General features: G+C 40.8%; 2 protein-coding genes across 5 annotated transcripts; one reads left to right on the top strand and one right to left on the bottom strand.

Annotated features, from left to right (window-relative positions):
- Positions 1-7,140: 7,140 nt before the first annotated feature.
- Positions 7,141-9,268, top strand: si:dkey-246e1.3. 3 transcript variants are annotated; one of them, XM_035637991.2, is made up of 3 exons: positions 7,141-7,264; positions 7,487-7,583; positions 8,011-9,268. In XM_035637991.2, exons 1-3 carry the CDS (start codon positions 7,159-7,161, stop codon positions 8,222-8,224), a joined length of 417 nt encoding a protein of 138 aa, XP_035493884.2. In that variant the 5' UTR covers positions 7,141-7,158; the 3' UTR covers positions 8,225-9,268. The 3 variants fall into 3 exon arrangements, with proteins under 3 accessions (XP_035493884.2, XP_035493883.2, XP_035493882.2); XM_035637990.2 differs by having other exon boundaries at positions 7,891-9,268; XM_035637989.2 differs by having other exon boundaries at positions 7,864-9,268.
- On the bottom strand, positions 8,770-19,969 carry xpnpep1 (X-prolyl aminopeptidase (aminopeptidase P) 1, soluble). Of its 2 annotated transcripts, none has more exons than XM_035637988.1 (20): positions 19,812-19,969; positions 18,511-18,635; positions 18,058-18,121; positions 17,345-17,449; positions 17,051-17,143; positions 16,606-16,749; positions 15,724-15,819; positions 14,447-14,528; positions 13,510-13,720; positions 12,954-13,043; positions 12,810-12,860; positions 12,590-12,648; positions 12,136-12,213; positions 11,956-12,027; positions 11,694-11,754; positions 11,499-11,568; positions 10,273-10,446; positions 9,661-9,737; positions 9,319-9,417; positions 8,770-9,035 (listed from the first exon to the last, which is right to left on the bottom strand). In XM_035637988.1, the coding sequence occupies exons 2-20, from the start codon at positions 18,625-18,627 to the stop codon at positions 8,916-8,918; spliced, it is 1,863 nt and encodes a 620-aa protein (XP_035493881.1). In that variant the 5' UTR covers positions 18,628-18,635; positions 19,812-19,969; the 3' UTR covers positions 8,770-8,915. The 2 variants fall into 2 exon arrangements, with proteins under 2 accessions (XP_035493881.1, XP_035493880.1); XM_035637987.2 differs by lacking the exon at positions 19,812-19,969 and adding an exon at positions 18,918-19,724.
- Between the last annotated feature and the right edge of the window lie 2,007 nt (positions 19,970-21,976).

The raw sequence follows: 21,976 nt of genomic DNA, 5'->3' as shown, positions 1-21,976 counted from the left end.
ATTGGGCGAGATAGCCAGTGTAGCAGGGCCAACATACAGAGACACACAACCTTTCACACCTGTGGACAAGTTAGAGTTTCCGATTAACCTATCCCCCAAGTTGGATGTCTTTGGAGCGCGGGAGAAAGCCGCAGTACCCGGAGAGAACGCGAGCATACAGGGGGAGAGCATATGGTGAGATGGTAGCCAACCCAGAGCGGGTGAGATAGAGAGAGTAGCGAAAACTCTGTTCACTCCGATGGACCTTTTCTTTTCTCCAGTAATGGCGGATCATGGAGCTTTTTTAAATAGCTCCCGGGACCGTCTGTGTTGCATTTATGAAATAATCAGATATTATCTGAATCAAATCAACATGCGCATTAAAGCATTCAATTTTACTTTAAAAAACGTATTGACTAACTACATAGAGTAACTACATAGGCATGTCGGTGTGCTATATTGTAAATAGATACATTTATTGACGAATAATTACCAAAAATCACAGTTCTGTCGCTCTGAATAATGGATTCTAATTGCGCGCCAAGAACTTCCAGGAACTATCTGGAGCCTGCACGAGTAACGTGACGTGCAAGCGTTTTTGGACTTCCGTTGTCTCGACTCTCTCTCTCTCTCCCTCAACGGCTCTGAGATAACTTTTAAAGAATTATAGAAACAGGACAGTTTTAATAGTGGCCAGACGTTAAGGCTATTTCTCCTCTAATAATAGTTGGGAACAGGGGCGGCACACAGGTCTCCTGTTACCGGGCTCTCGGCATGTTTGTCATGATTGTAGACTGGTGTGAACAAGACGCAGGCGGTGGTTGAATTGGTGGCTGCTGTATCTATTAAGATGTGTAAATGTGGCAATTCCTGGTTTGCCGGGAAGTGAATGTGATTTTTTCAAAGCTACTTCCATGTGCTTTTGGTTGTAAAATTCACCACCGTCCTCCATCCTTGTAGTGAATATGACGTTTGTATTGGTCATATGGAGGTGGCTCAGGAGAGACCAGTCAGATGACTGGTCTGATGCAGTCGATCTGTGTGTTGACTTTCTATTGATAAAAGCCTTACTGGTGAGCGGCCGTCCTGTGTATGTGTTGGGTGACGGAGATGCTTGCCACACTCTATTAATAGTTTCACTGTGCAGCCAGTGAAACAACTTTTCATCTCTCGCCACCCGCTGAACCTTTGGTTATAGCGAGAACATCCGTTAAGCCCGTTGTGTGTGTGTGTGTGTGTGTGTGTGTGTGTGTGTGTGTGTGTGTGTGTGTGTGTGTGTGTGTGTGTGTGTGTGTGTGTGTGTGTGTGTGTGTGTGTGTGTGTGTGTGTGTGTGTGTGTGTGTGTGTGTGTGTGTGTGTGTGTGTGTCTGCGTTCAGCTCAGCCTCAGAACGAACTAAGGACTAACCAGGAAACTCAAATTCTTTCTGTTGTTTCCCTCTGGTCTTTCCCGTTTCTCATCTCATCCCTGTCCATCTGATGAAGCTGATTCCTAAAGCCCCGGAGATTCGTGCAGATTTGCCGCTCGAGTTGAGTTGAGGCTGTAAAAATCACTTACGTGCACCTTGAATCTACATCAATGTACTAAAACATCGACTGTGTGCGACTAAATTTCCTGCAGCAACCAGAAGCAAAACACTAACATCCTTTTCTTAACTGTATGTTTTGAAAATGACGTGGTGACAGACGTATTGAAACATTATATTTCACATCTGACAACATGTCTTTCTCTCACTCATACGGACACAAGCTGGCCCTCGTCATTGCCTGAGGACATTAGACATCTATAGCAAACCTCTGACTGCACCAGGGGGCACGCGGGCTCAGGAGCAGGGAACTCCTGTATTGAAAGGGAGATTTTCTTTTAAAATCCCCTTAAATGATACTGTTAGATATTATAGGATTACAGGTGGGCTGTAGTGTTCATGATAAGTTTGTTTTTATAAAGGAGAATATAAATAATGGAGAGTAAATCTCTGCTGTAAGTCTTCGGGGGGCCAGTGTGGGGAGACCATACAGCTTTAACAGACTAAAGTATATTGATGCTTTCATGACGCGCGCACACACACACACACACACACACACACACACACACACACACACACACTCTGGCCCAGCTACTTGTTTTCCTTTGCTTCTTCTTGCTTGTTGCTGAAATGTGTTTATTAGCAGTGATTTGTAAAATACCCTTGAACTGAACTGAAGTACAGTATGGGCGCCCGGGGTCAGACGGAAAGGAAGAAGCGCGTTCACATGTTTTATGGGTACGAGCTTCTTTCTGATAAGGCTTGGTTAAGACTCCCAGCCGCCCGCTGAGGGTCACACTTTCCTGTGCTCTAGTCCAATTGGAGAGAAGGGTGTTGACAGCAGGAATCATTGAATCTCACACATCTATAACACGTGACATCTGACTCCTCACAGCTTCATGATGTCTCCTGACTCGGACACTGTAAATCCGTCCTCCTCACTGCCAAAGTGTTTTACCTACTTATACTGCAAAGAGAGCAGATCGCTCCAACATCGGAAAGGATGAATATTGAAATATATATATATATATTTCAGATTCAGTCTTTAAGACGTCTCACGGAACTAGAATAAGTTCCATTAGTTTTATTGTAATAGCTGAATACAGAAACTTGTACTAGTCAAAGTGTCTGCTCGAGTTTGATGTGATATGACAAATGTATTTGCATGATTTACATAATCATAGTCTGTTAATCTACAATACTTCATAATTCGTGGAATTGCAGTTATGTTTTTTTGCAGTTATAAAGGTTGTATATCTATATTTTTCAGCAACATGGTGGCAAGTGATAGTAATTTTCTGTTAATCAATGAATCAGTTTCTCAGATGGAATTAGCAATGTGTGGTATTGAAAGGAGCCCAATCGATGGGATTCATGTTTTCGTCTACCATAGTAGACACAGTCTATCGTTTATTACATCGCTGAGTGATTTTAAGTTCCACGAGTTCACTTTTTGACTCAGTACACTGTCCGTCAGATTTTAAGTGACAGTGTATTTGAAGCAAGAATCGTGCAAACTAAACAATATGGGCCCTTATGATAATAATAATAATAATCTAGGAGTATATATTTGTCATATCCTCTATTTAATGTATATGGAATTTCCATCAACAGTGAGTCTTTCATCGTGTACAGCAGTCACACACACACACACACACACTCAGCGACACGATCGCTGCTACAAAAGACGATCAGATCAGAAACAAAGAGAGAGCCAACACACGGCACCCAGCTTTTGTGTCTTAAAATTCACCTCCAGAAGTCTAACTGACAAGCGTAATAAATCAAGGCAGGACCTTCCCGCTGAACCACATCAGAACAAATGGATCACGCCAGCACGCTAATTCCCCGCCAGCCTCTGGATAAACATGGAGAGGGGGGAGGCAGAGGAGCGGAGCGAACCAGAGGGTGAAGAAGGGTGAGGCCGGGTGATGAGGGATGGTCAGGAATTCACTGGCCAGTCGCACAGAGTGGGGAGGGTTTGGGGAAGATTATAGAAGAGATGATTGATTACTGCATTTTTATGAGAAAATATGAAATAAGGGCTTGTATTGAGAAGCCCAGCGCATAAGATGGGAGTCTGCGCGGGCCCTCTCTGTCAAAGCATTGCTACGGTCAACCAAGACCTTCTGATACCAGTACAAGACGCCAAAGTTGTATTTAATCATGGACGATCAATGATGATGTTGGATTGATTGCACCTTTTTGAGAAGAAATCCTATTTTTGAGCAAATTGAAAGTTAACATGGGCAAAAGGAGGAGACAGGAAAGGGATAGAGTGTGAGGGAACAGTGATTTATCACGAGTATGTTGGGAACCAGCCAGTGCGTCTCACCAGTGTGAGTCATTGGGCAACACGCTCACAATCTAAGCCGCTGAGCGTAGAAACACCATAAAACACACAAGACCTGAATGTAAAAAACACCAAAATTAGATTTTTATTCCTGATAAGGGAGCTGATGCGTATGGGAGAGTGACTGCATGTTATTTGTGTGTTGCACTGATGCATGAGGTGCTGCTTGTGGATGGGCTGTGAAAATGAGAACATACATTAACACTGACATTAAATATTTTGTACATTGCGTTTCCTGAAGCTGACAAATCACAGATACACACCAAGAAGCCTTATGTTACATAAATAGTATTAATATTTCCCTCCTCAAAACTTGATTTCTGTCCATCTCCTAAAAGCAAGCAGCCCTCAGTTGGAGCAATGATTGTGAAAGGTAGCAGGCTAAAATGTTTCCATTGTCTCTTTGTTTCCATTTCTTTATCGCATTGAAACTGTCTCAATATGTAGTTGCACCCTTTATTTTACGTTTTCATGTGCGTGAAGCTTTTTGTAAAGTGCTACATGAATGCAGTTAATCGATTGGGCTGTCTGATTGTCTTCATAGTTTTGTAAGGAATAAATGATACATTATATCATCATATCTTCACTGTAAGCAAAATTATGTTCTTACTGTCTTTTCCTTAAATCAAAGTTTTATTTTGTATATATATATATATATATATATATATATATATATATATAGCAATGTAGCACATTTCGTTAAAAATAATGCTCATATATATATATATATGAGCATTATATATGCTCATATATAAATATGAGCATATATATATATATAATGCTCATATATATATATATAATGCTCATATATATATATATATGAGCATTATTTTTAACGAAATGTGCTTATAGTATTACACTGACTGAGGCTATTCCATTTCCCAAACCTTTATTCAGTCTCAGTCAACTGAAATTGCCAGATGAATTCCCTCCCATGAGTGATGATGTGCTTGTTTTGAAAGAAATTAAGGTTTAACCACAAACTTTTCCATTGCATCATTAGAAATTAAACCTTAACCGGTAACAAATTCAAATTACTCTCGGTGAGTACTTCAACAACCCAAAGGAAAAGGAAAAAGAAAGAAAAAATGTAATTATTGTAGTTTCTCCCACCGCAGAAACTGATTAATTCCACAGGGTTAACATTCTTATTTCTGGGTGAAACTGAGAGACTCTCAGCTGGGAATATTCCCAGTCTCATTCCCATGATGGCTGCCACAGACAGAGTTGGTTTATGCATACTGGTCTGCTCAAATAAACCGTACCAGCCTAATGCCACCCACATACCCCTTAAATCAAAACAGCTTAGGTCTGCAGAACACCAGGATGGATGTGAAAATCAAACAGAATGTGAAGACATTCAGGAGGCTAATAAACAGATATTTCAGCCCGTGTGTCACGGCTTATTTCCCCTTCAGTCGATCTCTCTGTCGTTGTGTTTGATAAATAAGAGTGAGCCGTCCTTCACAGTTATGGCTCTTGTACACTGAGGGACGGTCACACAGGCGAGGTCTGACACCTGGTGGAGTGATGCGCTTGGGTAGACGGACCTGGTGTTTTAAACAGCAGTTAAAAGTATAAGTTTAAAATAAGACTGTGATGTTCCAGTTGTTCCTGGAAATAACTCATTACACATCCTTACAGTATTTCTCACATTTTGAAAAATTTTAATAAAAAGATGTAAACAATTTTTCAGACTCAAATTTCTTACAAACACGTCATGAATAAAGCCACAGTACAGTGAAAGGAATATGACATGAAGACAAAAAGTGATGAAATAAGAGCTGGAAAAACTTTGTACCCGAGGGTCTCTGTAATATAATTTTAATGTTTTCATCTGTTGTCGTCGTTGTTTTTTTTTCCGGCGAACAAAAGTGTGTACCCCAATAACTAAAAATTCAATTTATAAGCTTTATTGGCAATATATACACAGTAAAATAAATACTGGTACTATGTTGGTTCAAATTGGACTGAATAAATAACTGAAGGTGAAAGGAAAAGTAAGTCTTTGAACAAAAATCATACGTCTTCATCATCAAAGCCCATTATTAGTGGCAAAAATACACACAATTGACTTCCGATACTCTGCTGGTTCTACCAATAGCTTAAAGCACACATTGAGAATCCTCCCATGTAGTAACTCCACTCAAACACTCTTAGTGAGACACAAAGGTCGCTCAAAATAAATGTCTCTCCACGTCTACCGTGTAGAGCCGCTCGTCTTGTGCAATAAAAACGCACAAAACCCCCTTTAATTAGATTCTCGACTAATTGCATAATGTCTCCCATGGTGCCGTGGGGTGAAGCGAGGCGTAACGAGGAGGCAGAATGCCGTCTTTGTGTCCAGTTGACTGGCCTTGAGCCTGGCAGCTCTGAAAATATCATCTGGAGGATTGGGTCCTGGTTTCCTGATTTCTTTTGGAAACCCCACAACACACAAAACATCAACACAGTGACGGACGTGAAGACACCTAGGTGTAACAGCACAGCAGAAGACAGCAGAGATTAGTGGCAAGGGTTTGATCGTGACTGGGGCTTGATCTTAAATGAGATTGCTACATTCATTTGATCTTTTAGTCTATTTTTTTTCCAACTTTTTCTCTATTCGTGGCTATTTCTTATGATATTCTGCATATTTTTACATTTACAGATTTTCATTGTTATTTTGCAGCAGCGAGTCCCTGGATATGGGTTCAGTTATTTATTCAGGACTTGTCAGATTTGATTTTCACAGTACAAACAATAACTAACAAGCTATGTGTTACACAACATGTAATGTGACTACTGAAGAAAACATCACTTCATGTGTGATCTTGCTTCTTTCTCAGAGAATGCACCCGATGTAATTGGCCGGCTTTAACTTTGCTTCAAGACCAAAGTGATAAGAAAACATGGTATTTCACAAGGCAGCGCTTTGAATTCCTCTTCGATTCCTCTCACACTTTTCCATTGGAGGTCTCTGCAAACTCTGCTTTTGGGTCACCACTCAGCGCTTATTACAAACGGTATGAAAGGCCCAACCACCCCCTACCTCCCCCCCTGCACAGAATAATGAGCAGTAAACAAGGGGAGTAGCAGAGAGGGAGAGGAGCAGGGGGTTGGGGTGGTGTTCTACTCTGAGGGGAGTAGAACAGGGGGTGACAAAAGAGGGGGTGTCTCCGCAGCAACTGAGTCAAGGCGTTTGAGTCACATGGCCCCGTGGTTCTATTTAGACCACCACTGAGAGGAGGTTTGAGGCTCTCGGCCTGTAGTCCATGTTGTTTTTTTGGGGGGGGGGGGGGGGGGATGCCAATGGCAGCGACATGAGTGGAGCCCAACAGGACCGAGCCATGACAGCAGACAGCCTCCGTCTGAACGGGACCACAGCGTTGGGTCTGCGTGACGAGGAGATGGACACGGCGGCGTTCGGTGCGTTGTCATTTCACACTACTTTTTGCAGACAGTGTAAACAGAGTGGAAAATACTTTTTGTAAAGTCTTTGTGGAAAAACTGTTGTTTTCTACTTCAGGGCAGCTCTTTGCTCACTGGATTTCAACAATGTTCAGTGTGTCATCATACACTTGATCTGAGTCAGGGATGTTCCGCTTGTTCTTCTGAGTGAAACTTGTCTTTTTTCCCCCTTCTACCCAGAGTTCAAAGTGTTTAATATTGTCATCATTGCTCTGGCCTTGTGTGTCCTCACTGTCACCGGCCTGTACTGCATCATCGTCTGCTACAACCGCACCAGGTGAAGACCAGATCATGATTTGCTTTTGCTCCGATACTGTAAGAATTAGCACCGTAACTTCTGACCTTATTATGATCCGTGGATGTTTCTGTGTAGGTGCAGCACCTGGTTTAATATCTCATGGCATGGCTGCATCCTATCCTGTGAACTGATACCAATGATTTACAGAAAGATAGTGTTGTTTTTTTTCTAATAATGAATTACCGAGCTGCTGACTATTTCAAGCTCTGAATTCCGAAAAGAGTACAAAACAATGTGCAATTTATATTCAATTCATTAGTGCAATTAGTACCATCTCCTTCATCAGGCAGTCGAAGCGAGCCCATGTGTATGAGAGTGCAGTGACCCGAGGAGACCCGGTGGACCCAGTGGCGGTCAGAGCGGTGAAGAGGTCGACCAGCTTCATCAACCCTCTCACCTTCCTCAGGAAACCGGAGGCGGCGAAGGACAACTCCAGGATCTATTACATCTACAGTAACCCGCTGCCTGTCGGGGTGAAGGAGGAGGAGGAGGAAGTCAACGTCCCACAGAGGTCAGGGGAGAAGACTGCATGGCCGCTGCCCCTGTCCATCCAAGAGTACGCCAGCGATCCAAACAGTGGCATCATCCTGGACCCTCCCGTGTTTTACATGCAGCTTTAGAGGTGCGTGGTGAACAGTTGGGCCTTGTCGGAGGATCCTCGGTGTGAGCCGTGCAGCTGTGTGTCACCAGCTGTAGGGTCATTTAAAGGGCCACGCCGCAGAACATACACATTCAGTTCAGTTTATATGTATCGGGGAGTATCACTGAGCAGGTCATCGCTGCATGGGCTTGGAGACTACAAGTTTATAACAAAAGGTTGTTGCTATATTAAGTTTGAAAGATGTCGGAGGGGAAGTAAACACACTTCGTGTTAAGTGTTTTAAAAGCAAAACCCACACTCGGGACTAAAATTCAATGTATTGTATTTTAGCCACTACTGCTTCAATTGTAATTAGGGTTAGTCTGTCATCTTTATGAAATTTTAATAGTAAGTCATTAGAGAACGCCAGGGTAAATATAAACTGTGATCACATGCAGTCTTCATAATTCCAATTTTTTTTTTACTTCATGTAAAATGACTACACTTTCCTACTGAAGAAACTTTCACAGCATTTTATGCAGGACATTTTTTTCCTGCAACACAGTAGTAAAGACATTCAAGTGATTCAAGAGTTTCGTTGATCTTTAATAAAACTGCCGATACAATGTGCTTTACAAAAAGAAGCCGAGAGTGCGAGACACAGCGAAAGATGAGGAATACAAACAATTATCACTGCAGGGCGATCCATCGCAATGCGATTGGACCGGTCCTCAGACAATTGGCTGGGTCTCTCTGACCAGCCACTCCAGTGCCTCCTTCCTGCCCTGCCTCTCCAGCTCTGCTCCCACCACCTCCCGGCACTCCCTGTGGTACTGGTTCACCCAGTCCCGCTGCAGGACAGTAAAGGGAGGGTCAAACCATTAGGACACTGTTTAAATAGTGCACAACATACAAGGCATAGCTGGAAATGTCAAACATTCAAATCCATAGTTTATTTCCATGTAGCTCATATTAGGCTAAACTGCTCATATTGTTCCCCACGGAATGTGAAGTAAGCTAAATGTTGTGTTGCTGAATATGAAGTGTTCCTGATATTACCAATAAAGATCAATTTTAAATTTCATATGAGTGTATTTTTGTTAGATCATCGTCATCTTGCTGGATATTCATCACCTCCTTTTGAGTGAGCAGCTGAGTGTTCATCATCTTGACTTGGATAGGGACCAGAGTGAGGGGCTCAAATGTCAGACTCCCTCTGTTTCTGTAGTTGTACTGAACACACACAGACCAGAACAAAAATGATGACATGATTATTCTTATCAAGACGTTGCAACTTTTATACATCCGATCAAACACAGGAAAGAAAATCGTAATGAGAATCGCGGCTATGAAACGTGGATACTATTTGAGTAGAAGAACAATCAAATGCTGCACTATTAGATTAAGCAAAGCACAATTTTTGTCGACTATATTTCTGAATTCCCTTCGGGTTTGTTTCTCAGTTTAAAGACCTACTTTGGGCTTTGCTGGTATAACAAGGACGACATTTTCCAGGCGAATGCCGAAAGATCCATCTTCATAGTACCCAGGTTCTAGAAAAAAAGAAAAGAAATGTGGAAATTTAGAACTTAATAACATAACCGAGTTTTGGAGAACCTAAAATGTGTTTCACTTCCGCTAAGACTCCAGCTTCCTGTTTATCCCAAACCAACACATTTCTAATTCTCTATTTCCAAACAGAACTGCATGTGACTATTTATTTCGGGATTAGTTGCCTTAGTGTCTCTAGTCTATGGGTTTTTGGCTGTTACATACTTAAGGGGAATATTATATCTGTCAATTCATGCCACTACTGAGAGATTTGTGAAGTATTATTTAATTACGGAACTCGTGTCACAAGAAACAGTTTCACTATGCTCGATGTCGGCTGCATCAGTCTAAAGCGATGTGACATTTGCATCAAGCCAGAAGTTACTTCTCAGCTATGTGTCTGGTCGCATGCTGTTGATTTTAGAGGGTGAAAATACAAACAAGGTGTGTGATGCATTACGTCCAGTGACTTGACTAGCTTTGATTGACACTTTTTAACCACAACATTTACTTGCTGAATCAAAAACCCTGCCGTACCATCACTGACGATCATGCCGGCCTCCAGAGGCTCATCGGCGAAGGTCTTGTAGCTGATGCCGCAGGGCCCCTCGTGGACGTTGAGGAAGCAGCCCACGCCATGGCCCGTCCCGTGTAGGTAGTCCAGCCCCGACTCCCACAGGGCTGCGCGGGCAAACGAATCCAACAGGTGACCTATGAAGGGCACAGAGGTTTAGCGCTAGTGACCACACGTTAATACACGATATCACTAATTGATTATTCGTTTTGTCATAATTTATATGCCGCAGAATTATTTAATCATCCTTTTGTCTGAATATGCAATTGAGTACATTTGTCCAGGACATGTTTGTCCTGTGCTGTAGAACTCTGCTCCCTTGCTCTCAATCCAGTACATGCAGGAAAAGTGAATGCATGAATGAGTAATCTTTAATGTAGAGCTTCAACAGTTAATCGATTAGTAATCAACTACTAAATTAATCCCCAACTATTTCGATTATCCGGTTCAAGTAGTTTTTATGGGGAAAAATTCTCTGATTTCAGCTTCTTAAATGTGAATATTTTCCGGGTTTTTTGCTCCTCTGGCAGTAAACTAAATATATTTGGTGTGTGGATGAAGCAAAACATCATCTTTGGGGTTTGGGAAACACAATCAACATTTTATGGACCAAACAAATCGAGAAAATAATCGACAGATTAATCAACAATGAAAATAATCGACAGATTAATTGTTAATGAAAAACAATTGATAGTTGCAGCCCTACTTAAATGTTCTCCACGTGATCTCTAATCTCTTAGAGAACATGTGGCGGGTTTTTCCTGAAAATCTGTGACATGCCGTGTCTGGATCCCATGTTTCAAACTGATTGGCCTCATGTGAACGCTTTAGTTTAAAGGTCAAGTTGCCTTCAGGTGTAATTATATTAGCTTGAAGTTCAAAAAACAGCCCACTGTTCTTCTCCTCTCCAAAGTGTGTGTGGTTGACATTCTCCAGTCTTCCCTGAGTTTGACAGCCCAGATCTCCGACCACACAAGACTAGATAATGATTTCCTAAATGACGCCTGCATTGCTCTTGAACAATGTTCACTGATGACTTGTTTTTGTCTGAAGCTAAGAATACAAGATCGATATTCAACACAAAACACACTGAAAAGTTGATAAATATACTGTATATCTGTAACATGTAAACATGTTCTAACGTAAAAACAAAATGTTTAATTCCGGTATGCGATAAACAAGGTGGCACCTTTTGTTCCATTGGGGAAAACAGCAGCGCTGACGGCTATGTGTCCCTTCAGTACGAAGGTAAAGCATTCCTAGAGGGGGAAAACAGAGAGCACACAATATTAAAGAAATGATAAAACACAGGTTAAAGATTAACTTAGTCAATGTATTATCACAAAGCACTGCGTCTTAGATTAGATTTAACATTCAAATGTACCTTCTCATAAGCAGATGGTGTCCCAAAGTGCACGGTGCGTGTGACGTCTGTGGTTCCATCACTGCAGAAAACACAATGTGGATTCAGATTAATGCATTATACGCATTAATCTAATAACTATTCCTATGATGTTCGTGTTGTTTGTATTAACAGTCGTGGAGGCGATGACTTTCTGAATGAAGACGCACACTACAAGTCTAATACTAGACATGCCTGGTTAGTTTAAAATGCATTGGCTGAATATTACAATGAACTTATTTACACATATTGAGCTCCAGAGTCAATCAGGTAAACTTCATTCATGGTGAGGGTTCTGTTGGTTTCAGGCAGTGGCCTGAAAAAGAAAACAAAAAAAAAGTGATGGGTAGCATTATTAGTTAACTATTTGTTTGCTTAAAAGCAAATACAGACACAAACAAATGTGTTTATTTCGCCAACTGACCTATAATGTATGATTGCTCCATTCGGACCAACGCTGGAGATTGTGGGGAAACTGAGGCCGACAAAATCTTTCTGTTGACTGAAAAATGCAAATACATAAGAAAAAAAAATAACAATGAATGTTAAAATGTGAAGTTTAAAATTTAACTAAAAAATTATTCTTGTTCTTATAAATCCTTATTGAGGATTACATTCGGGTGATGAACCATGAACTATAACTCTAAAGGCAGCCCACTGAGAGAGTAAAACATTTAGAAACTGAACTAAGCATATTATTTTAAGTGGACTGTCAACATTTTGTTTCACCTCCATGTCCAGCAGAGGGGGCTAAAACTCCAGACTCGTCACCATCACAGAACTTTAATGCAGCATGTAGAGCATGAGCTGACCCGTTAAACTTGATGAGCTCCTAAACTATATAGAGACATGTGACGTACATGAGCAAAACAACATACCTGCGGAATTCTTCAGCTTTATCAGCAGCAGAGATTTCTGTCACGGTGCCTCCAGGAATCTACAAAACAGTAACAGTAGCACTTGGGTATGAGGATGCAAAAAAAACCAAAACAAAAAAAACTGGAACATTCTTTAATTCAAGTTCAAGCCAAGTGCTGTAACAACCTCCACCCAAGGAAGTTTTTACAAGCATGGTTCCCACGTTCAGAGAGACAATACCTCCTTTTCCAACCAAGCAAAGAGTTCACAAAGAGCAACTGCATCCTTGATCTGTTGGTCAAAGGGAATGTTAAATTATTTAATTGGATGTCATCAACCAAATAAAAGATATACACTACTAATGTCCAGCTTTAAGGTTCTTACATGGGCCATCTTCATGCCTTGAACCTCAGTGGCATTCTTCACAGCCTTGGAGAGGCACAGTGGAGTGTAGGGAATTGGAGTCCTGTGCGCCTGAAATAAATCAAGAGGAAACATTTACAGTTATAAGAGTTGATGTTGAACTTGATGTTCAGAGGTTCAAAGAATATGTGTGATTTAGGGATGCATATTGTATGAGATTTTTGTTGGCAAAAGGTCCATTTTGGGCATTATCCTAGTTTAGGCAGGTGAGAAAAGAGGCCTTCGTATTATTTTAAAAAGTGAAAATTGATATCTCTGCTCTGTCTGTCTGTTAGTGGGAATGTTCATAAATTGAAACAGTGACAGATAACAACCACAGAATGTGTCATTAATTAGGTTTGAGGCCACAGGTGATATCTGATTGGCAGCGTTTTTTTAAATATTTAAAGCAAAATTTAAAAAAGCAAAAAAAAAACAATCGTGACAGGGTCAAGCTATGATGTCCTGGTGTCGTGAGACACCAGAGACAATCAAGCGTCTTCTAAAATGCTGCTGCATTGTGGCTCTTCACTCTCACCTTGGGGATGGCCTGCGTCAGAGCACAACTGGCCTTGTCACAGATCCACACTTTGTCCTTGGGGCCGAGTGCGGCACAGACGGCCTGGAGCTCAGCGTAGACCGACTCGTACGGGAACGTCTGGACGCTCAGTTCAGGCTTGCTGGGAGAGTCCAGCTGCAGGTGGTCTCTCAGAGCAGGATCAGCGAGGCGGTTTGTGTCCACAAAAAGCCTGCAGAGAGGAGGGAGTCAGTCAGAAAGGAGTTAAATTCAAGATAAAAAAAAAATATTTTGGTGGTTTCAATGCATTACTTGCATTTCGTGTCGCTCGGTGGGTTGATAAAATACTACTGGACTTTCTTAACCACTTCCTAGAGAAAAATGCTTGACTGCAAAGGTAGCATTTTCTTCTGTATTTGTGCAAAGTTTATATTTTGGAAACAAATGTCATAGTGTATTGATGAATCATGTATGATGAATGTCATGTCGTCATGGTAACAACATTTCCTTCAAAGTTCATAAATAACCAGTGAAAATATAAATTAAAATTAATTTGAAGCGTGATTTAGTCTTTCGACCCTCGTATATTCTTCTGCTCTTTGTTAAATCTTTAACAATTAACCTCAAAAAGTAAATGTAATTTCTAAATATTACATTATATACTAAATATATTACTTTTCATGTAAAAACAGCAGACCATGTCAGTAACATTTTTAATTGCAGAAATGTTATCTGTATTTTAATAGTATTTCTTTCTTTGATATATCATACATAGTAGATTGTGTGAGCATAACTTGGAGCTCAGTGTGTACCAAAACTGTATAATTATTGAGATATTGATTGTTTCTCAGGGGTTTAAGAAATACTGATAATTCATTATCGCAATTCAGTCCCGAAGCCCCTCATATCAGCTGGTACTTAATACAACACTGATCAGTTGTGTTACAATTTTAATCACCTTATTGTATTCATTCCCACGATGGTATATGCAAAGAATACTGGGTTGTACTCGATGTCAGCTCCCCGGAGGTTAAAGAGCCCTGAGAAAAGGAAATAATAGCACATTACATTTTAACTGGAATAACATACTGTATATGTGGAGCAATCCCAACAACAGCATCTAACTTTCTGTCCAATCTCAGTGTTGGTATGATTTGACTTAATATTCTTTTCAAATACTGGACGTCACATCTCAGACCTACACACACAGTGTTTGGTGTAAAATATCAACATTACTATTAGACTGTCACTCTTCCTCTGTAGATGCCTCAGCAAATCCCCTTCAGTTTAATGCCCATTGAAACTCTCTGGTCTAAATGCTACTTGACGACAATCAAAATCAGCATTACTCTAATTAACACAAGCTCTCAGACCAAACAATCAGAAGCAAGGGCTCATTAGGGCACAGTGAAGAAGGCCCTCAAACAGACATGTAGAGGGACACCCGTGCATCCCTGGGTCCTTGGATCGTGATCGTGTATCAAAACGGACTCATGTAACAGAAGTGACGGCGAGTACGGCTGCTGCTCGTTTTACACCGACAACCAAAGACTGCTTAAAACATAATGCGACAAACTCTACACACTCAAAGGATTTTCAGTCTGTTTTCACTTTGGCTGCAATATTTGACCCTGAGTTTTTAATTCAGGCTTCACATTTCACACAGACACACACAAAAACACACTCTATAGGGAGAAGAGTGTCATCGACCAATTTAAACTTTAAAAACAACTTTCAGAGTGTGAGTTACTGAAAACAACACAGTTAGTAAAGTGTTTCAACATACAATTAAATGGCTGTTTGCCTTGGTATGCCATGGTAAAGTCATGTTAATTATTTCATAATTAATAGTGAAAATGCTTCTTTCACAATGAGACTACAGCACAGGTCTAAAACAATCGGTACTGCTTAATTTTGATTGCAATTTGAATTCCATTGAATACATAAAAAATTCGTTTTTGTATTGTGCTTAAAAGTACAGGATTTGACCAATGTGAATGGTAAAGCTTTAATAATTTAGGTATAATCTGGCAAATATAACCTTGTTTATAGTAAACTATATCAAGTCACCTCACAAAACACTGCCTGTGTAGTTTGTAAACATCACTCCTCGACAACTTGAGAGCTGCTTGACTCAAATATCCCCACTATGTGCTCCTACAAAGTCTCCACATTGTTAGCTAATATGCCTCATTGCTGTATTAATTTGTCTCAGAAAAAAAAAAATTGTCATACATGCAATCTCGTCCAATGCCGTGGCAACAAACCAGCTGATTTTCCTCTCCGTCATCTTGGCTCTCAACGTGGTGATTTTGTCTTGCCAGGACAAACCTACAGATGGATAGCATAGATAGCATAAACATGACATGGGACTGAATTGATAGTCCTTAAAAATCCTGTACATGTAGAGGTGAAACCAAAAGGATTAAACAGAATCCACATTACGGTCAGTAAGTCGGCTCACCTCGAGATAATTCATAATTCATAATTCTTGGCCTCATTATTACAAAATAATGAGGTCAATGTTATGGTTGTCTCTGGGGGGGAAATGTATTCATGGTGACATATTATGCAAAAATCCCTTTTTCAGTGTTTGTGCACATAAATGTGGGTATCTGTGGAGCCTGCCGGTCATTTTTTGTGAGCTGTCTAAACCCCACAGCCTGGCTCTGAACAACCGGTTCAGATTTCTCTCCTACTAAGATGTCACAATTGGACTCTTTGGGGTAACCCCGCCTGCAATCTGAGAACCTCCACCTTTCTGGTGAAGGGTCGTGACATTTCCAACATATTTTGAAAGTGGTTGACCAATCATTACAGACTGGCCAATCAGAGCGGACTGGGGTTTATCTGAAGGGGGGACTTAATGAAATCCAGGCGTTTTAGACAGAGGGGGAAAAGATGAGCTGCAGGCATGGGCAGTGTGAGAACACTGATGCCTTTTGTGAACATTGGAGCATGTAAGCCTTTTCAAGTGGTCACCCAAATTAAAAGTATAAACCTGAATATGAGCATGATATGTCACCTTTAAAATATTTTTATCTCTAAAAAAACCTTCTTAGCTTCTATAAAGTAACGGTGTATGTAATAATGGTGTTAAGGCTGTGGGGCACTGACCAGTGTAGTCTAATCCCAGGGTGCGGAGGCGTGTGCTGGGTCTTTTTGGACGGTCGGTCCAAACTGCATCAATCAGGTTGTCCTGCACCACCACCAGAGAGTGGCCTGCACTGCTCAGCGCCTTGGACATATTCTTCCACTGGTCTGAAACATAACATCAGAGATGTCAAGATGCACGAACAGTGGTAAAAAAACACAAACATTCTGCTGACAACAGGAGAATCGATGTGAATCGCAGTCAGACAGCATGGCAATTTTCTGCTGCTCAGACAGGAAGTGAAGTTCAATTCATTAATTGATGAAAATTGTACTTTTTTAACAGCTGTTGTGCTTTGACAATTTATATTTTCATACCGTACATTCTAAACCTGTAAAATGCCGTGTGTCCTGCCTTCCTAACACAGCTGATCCACTGTGCTGAGAGAGAAGTGGTACAGTAACCTACCAGCAGCAAAGATCCACGGATCTACTCCCACTTTGGAATTCTCTGGCAGGATGCTGATCAGCCAGTCCTCCTGAGAGGGCGTCTCTTTCAGTCCTATGTGTGATTTTTAAAAGATATGTTTACGGTGTCACACACTGTAGACAAGGACATGGACTGTAGAGCAAGTATTCAAAAAATAACCACAAATTTGAAAAAGAGGAAAAACTGAAGCTTAACCAACAGTGCTTGCACTTATAACTTACACAATATTACTACAAGGAAGTTATAATTTTCATCAAGTACGTAGAACATTACCCATCTTCATAAGGGTCCAGTTGTTGTCCATCTGCTGGCTGGCCTGGAGGAAATATCGCCCATCTGTCCACATCGCAGCATACTGCTCTGTCACGATGGCGGTGCCTACACATCACAACAAACACAGCAGATTTGACATTTCCAATAAGCAAAGCTTTGTTGGATCCAGTTTAAGCAATGGATGAATGTGATGGAATTCACAAAACTTAGTCTATTTATTTTTTTATAACTACAGATTATTACTGTCTGTTACGTGTTTGATTTATCAGTTGCATGAGTTGTGTTTGCACAAGAAACTGGGGTCATCAGTTGGTCAATCTGTTCCAGGAAGCAACACTCACAGTACATCTGAAATTCCAACAATAGTCTGAGGGTGTGTGAGCTCTTCCCTGTCACCTTTTAAACTGCACTGATGTCAGGGCGAAGGGGCGTATTCCCACAGTGTTTTATTAAAAAAGTAGGTCATCTCCGCTAACACCACAAACACACATACGTGAACATGAGAAGAGACGTGTCAGGACTTTGAAGGCTTGACCAGAGTAGGTCAACATGTCAGATTTAAAGTCTGATAATCTCTGTAAATTTGTTAATCACTAGATTAGTTAGATCTTGACTTTGAGTTTGCATAATTAAGATTTGAACGGAGGATCGCTGTTTAACTTTGACATTACACTTGACTTTGACATTTCCACTTACACGCAAGCAAAACATACCTGCAGAGCCATTAAATCCACAGATATATTCACGTCTGCAGTCACACGGAGCAATGTATTCACTCTGAGGGACACAGAGACAGAGAGACAGGGAGAGATCAGCTTCATTAACAATCAGCCATTTTACATGCCAACTTTGCTGCCGTTCTCACGTCATATCTTGTGCATGGAGAGGGAAAAGGGAGGAGCCATGGGGTCAATCAATTGTGAAGGTTAGACGAGACGATCAGAAGTGAACCAACGCACACACATGAAGTGAGACAGACAGGAGCAAAAGATTTGATATGACTATGAGCTTGTGCATGCATGACTTTTTTTGGATTTAAAAGTTACTTTATTCGATTGATGTAAGTGTGTGTGTGTGTGTGTGTGTGTGTGTGTGTGTGTGTGTGTGTGTGTGTGTGTGTGTGTGTGTGTGAGTGAGTGTGTGTGTGTGTGTGTGGCCTCTCTTACCTGGTGGGCATCTCCAGAAGGGACGATATAGGCCTGTATAGGATCTGAGAAGTATTTGCAGTTCCTCATGGCCTGACGAAGCTGCCTGAGCAGCTCTCCGGTGATCTTCGGAGACATGGCTGTGTCTGAATGGACAACGACGAGTGACATACAGTTAAAATGACAGTAAAGGAGAAATCTTCCGATGTTACCTGATACCACACGTTTTCCTTCAGCAGGGAAAGTGTCCTTCATGTACAATAAAACTGTACATAAACAGTTTAGATAAAGATTGCAAAGTGTAACAGCCTGTTATGACATGTAAATCAGTTTGATCTCCAGAGGCTGCAATTGAAAATTTAAGACATCCCCAACTATTTGGGTAAAAAGGCCCCAAGACATCCCCACAGCAGTGATCCACAGATTACCTGACTTTTGGGAAGCCATGTCGACTTCAGGTGCCTGGAGCTGGACAGGGACTGACTGCAGCCTGACCGACTATAGACGTGGAGCTCCAGGTCACAGTCCACACCTGGATCTTTAACCTGTTGTAACATGCTGACTGAGCAACTTTCTCCGCGGCCGGGGGATTAAATATTAAAAGAATCGTGACCTATTTCCACAGCAATAACTTCCTACAACTTCGTTAAAAGGACGCGGCGCAGTGGTGACGTCATCGCCGCCGTCTGGAACACGGTGTAAAAGAAACGGCCTCAGACGCGACCAATCACATCACGGGGATCCTCATCGATGAACTCTCCCATTGGCGGAGCGCTCCACACGCGATTGTTGTTTACAAGTTGGCTTTAGATTAACGGGGTATTGAGAACCTAACTGACTAGCTAGCTAAGTAGCAACAATACAACGAATCAGTTTCTTCTAATATTGTCAGAAGAAACTATGAAGCCATGGATGTGGTGGTTGAAGTGGACGGGCATGTGTTGTTGTTGTTCACACATCATTGTTATCAACAGGCCGAGCATCACACACACACACACACACACACACACACACGCTGATTCATTCGGCCGCTGAGTGTGGTGGTGGGTGTGGTAGCACGCCGGGGGGATCTTCGTCAAGTTGCAAGCCAGTTTCAACGGATTCGTAGCTTCGTCAAAACGCCATTTTATCTCTGTGGCCAACGAACAATGAGCCCCAGACACAGGCGTCGGGCGAGCGGCCGCTCTCACCAGTCGCCACGCTGCACCCCCCTGCTCGCTCCGTGCCGCCGAGACACGTCAGCTCCGCGACCGGAACAAACAAACAAACAAAAGAACCCCGAGCTCCCTCCACATGCAGCCCGCCATATGCTGTATACACACCCGGTCGTTTCGCCTTGAACCGTGTGATTCTTGCGGGTACCGAAGGGAGAACAACAACAACACGAAGGGGCTTCCTCTATCGGCTCGGACCTTGTGTCAATTTACAGAGCAGTCGGCTGCCATGTCACGGTCGACGTGCGTGGTCACGTGACTGCAGCGCGCTCGAGACTCGCCTCCTTTTCTGAGCAATCACACAACACAACACACATTCACTGGATACAAACGATACGATCATACACATAACCGACACACCACTGCTTTAATATTTCACTGGATACAGACGATACGATCATACACATAACCGACACATCACTGCTTTAATATTTCACTGGATACAAACGATACGATCATACACATAACCGACACATCACTGCTTTAATATTTCACTGGATACAAACGATACGATCATACACATAACCGACACATCACTGCTTTAATATTTCACTGGATACAAACGATACGATCATACACATAACCGACACATCACTGCTTTAATATTTCACTGGATACAAACGATACGATCATATACATAACCGACACATCACTGCTTTAATATTTCACTGGATACAAACGATACGATCATACACATAACCGACACATCACTGCTTTAATATTTCACTGGATACAAACGATACGATCATACACATAACCGACACATCACTGCTTTAATATTTCATTGGATACAGACGATACGATCATACACATAACCGACACATCACTGCTTTAATATTTCACTGGATACAAACGATACGATCATACACATAACCGACACATCACTGCTTTAATATTTCACTGTATACAATACAAACGATACGATCATACACATAACCAAAACACTACTGCTTTAATATTTCACTGAATACAAACGATACGATCATACACATAACCAAAACACTACTGCTTTAATATGTCACTGAATACAAACGATACGATCATACACATAACCAAAGCACCACTGCTTTAATATTTCACTGGATACAAACGATACGATCATACACATAACCAAAACACCACTGCTTTAATATTTCACTGGATACAATGCAAACGATACACTCATGCATAAGGCGAGGCAAGTTTATTTATATAGCACAATTCATACACGGTGGCAATTCAAAGTGCTTTACAAATGAGCAGATTAAAGTACATTGACAAATAATACATTCAATTTAAAGGTGAAGAGCATGAGAGGAAGTGAAAACAAAGGGATATAAGTAAATAAAATAGAATAGGAACATAAAATAGCATATATTAAAATAAAGAAAATTAAAATAATGACATTGTGTTCTTGTTCATATAGCCTTATGACCAATACTCATTCTCTTTTACCTTACCTAGTGGAAGACAGTCACTGCATTAAAATTAGTCTTCACCTTGCCATAACCGCAATATTGTTGCTTTAATGTTTCACTATATAGCAACAGTACAATCAAACATAACCGACACATCACTTCTTTAATGTTTCACTGTATGATAACGTTTCAATCTCACATAACCGCTATATCACTGCCTTATTGTTTCACTGTATACAAACAGTACAATCATACATAACCGTTATATCAATGCCTTAATGTTTCCATGTAAACAAAGAAAATAATCATACATATCATTAGGCTACTTAAATATTCCAGTTGTAAAACCAACAGGGCAGCCTGGCATTCCTGTACGGATATGGATCCCTGAAACCGGCAACATATTGTATAAGGTGTCAGACAATTAACCAAAAATCTAACCAAATACACCAGTAAATAGAGTTCATAATGCAATGTTCTGGTTTTAAATTTTTTTTTTGATTTATGTCTGGCAAATTTAAAAGAACAGTATGGACCGTTCATATTACCTTTACTTACTTACTCAAATACCTACTTTATATATATATATATATATATATATATATATATATATATATATATATATATATATATACTTTACATTTATTTTCACACTCCTTTTAACTATTTTACTGTTTTATTTACTGATGGAATGAATAGATGATATGAACCAATTTCTTTAACCGTTTTATTTATTTTAGTTAATTGTTTAAATAATCAAATGACAAATTAATTAATATTTTATAGGTGAGTTATAAGTAACAATGCTTTTTAACTATTTGTTTTGAAACAATCCACTCGTATTAGTTGCAAATGATAATATGCTGCAAATGGATT

Source organism: Scophthalmus maximus, chromosome 8 (assembly GCF_022379125.1).
Source record: "Scophthalmus maximus strain ysfricsl-2021 chromosome 8, ASM2237912v1, whole genome shotgun sequence".
NCBI lineage: Eukaryota > Metazoa > Chordata > Actinopteri > Pleuronectiformes > Scophthalmidae > Scophthalmus > Scophthalmus maximus.
The sequence above is the reverse complement of the archived record's forward strand: the minus strand, read 5'-3'. Positions and strand labels throughout refer to the sequence as shown.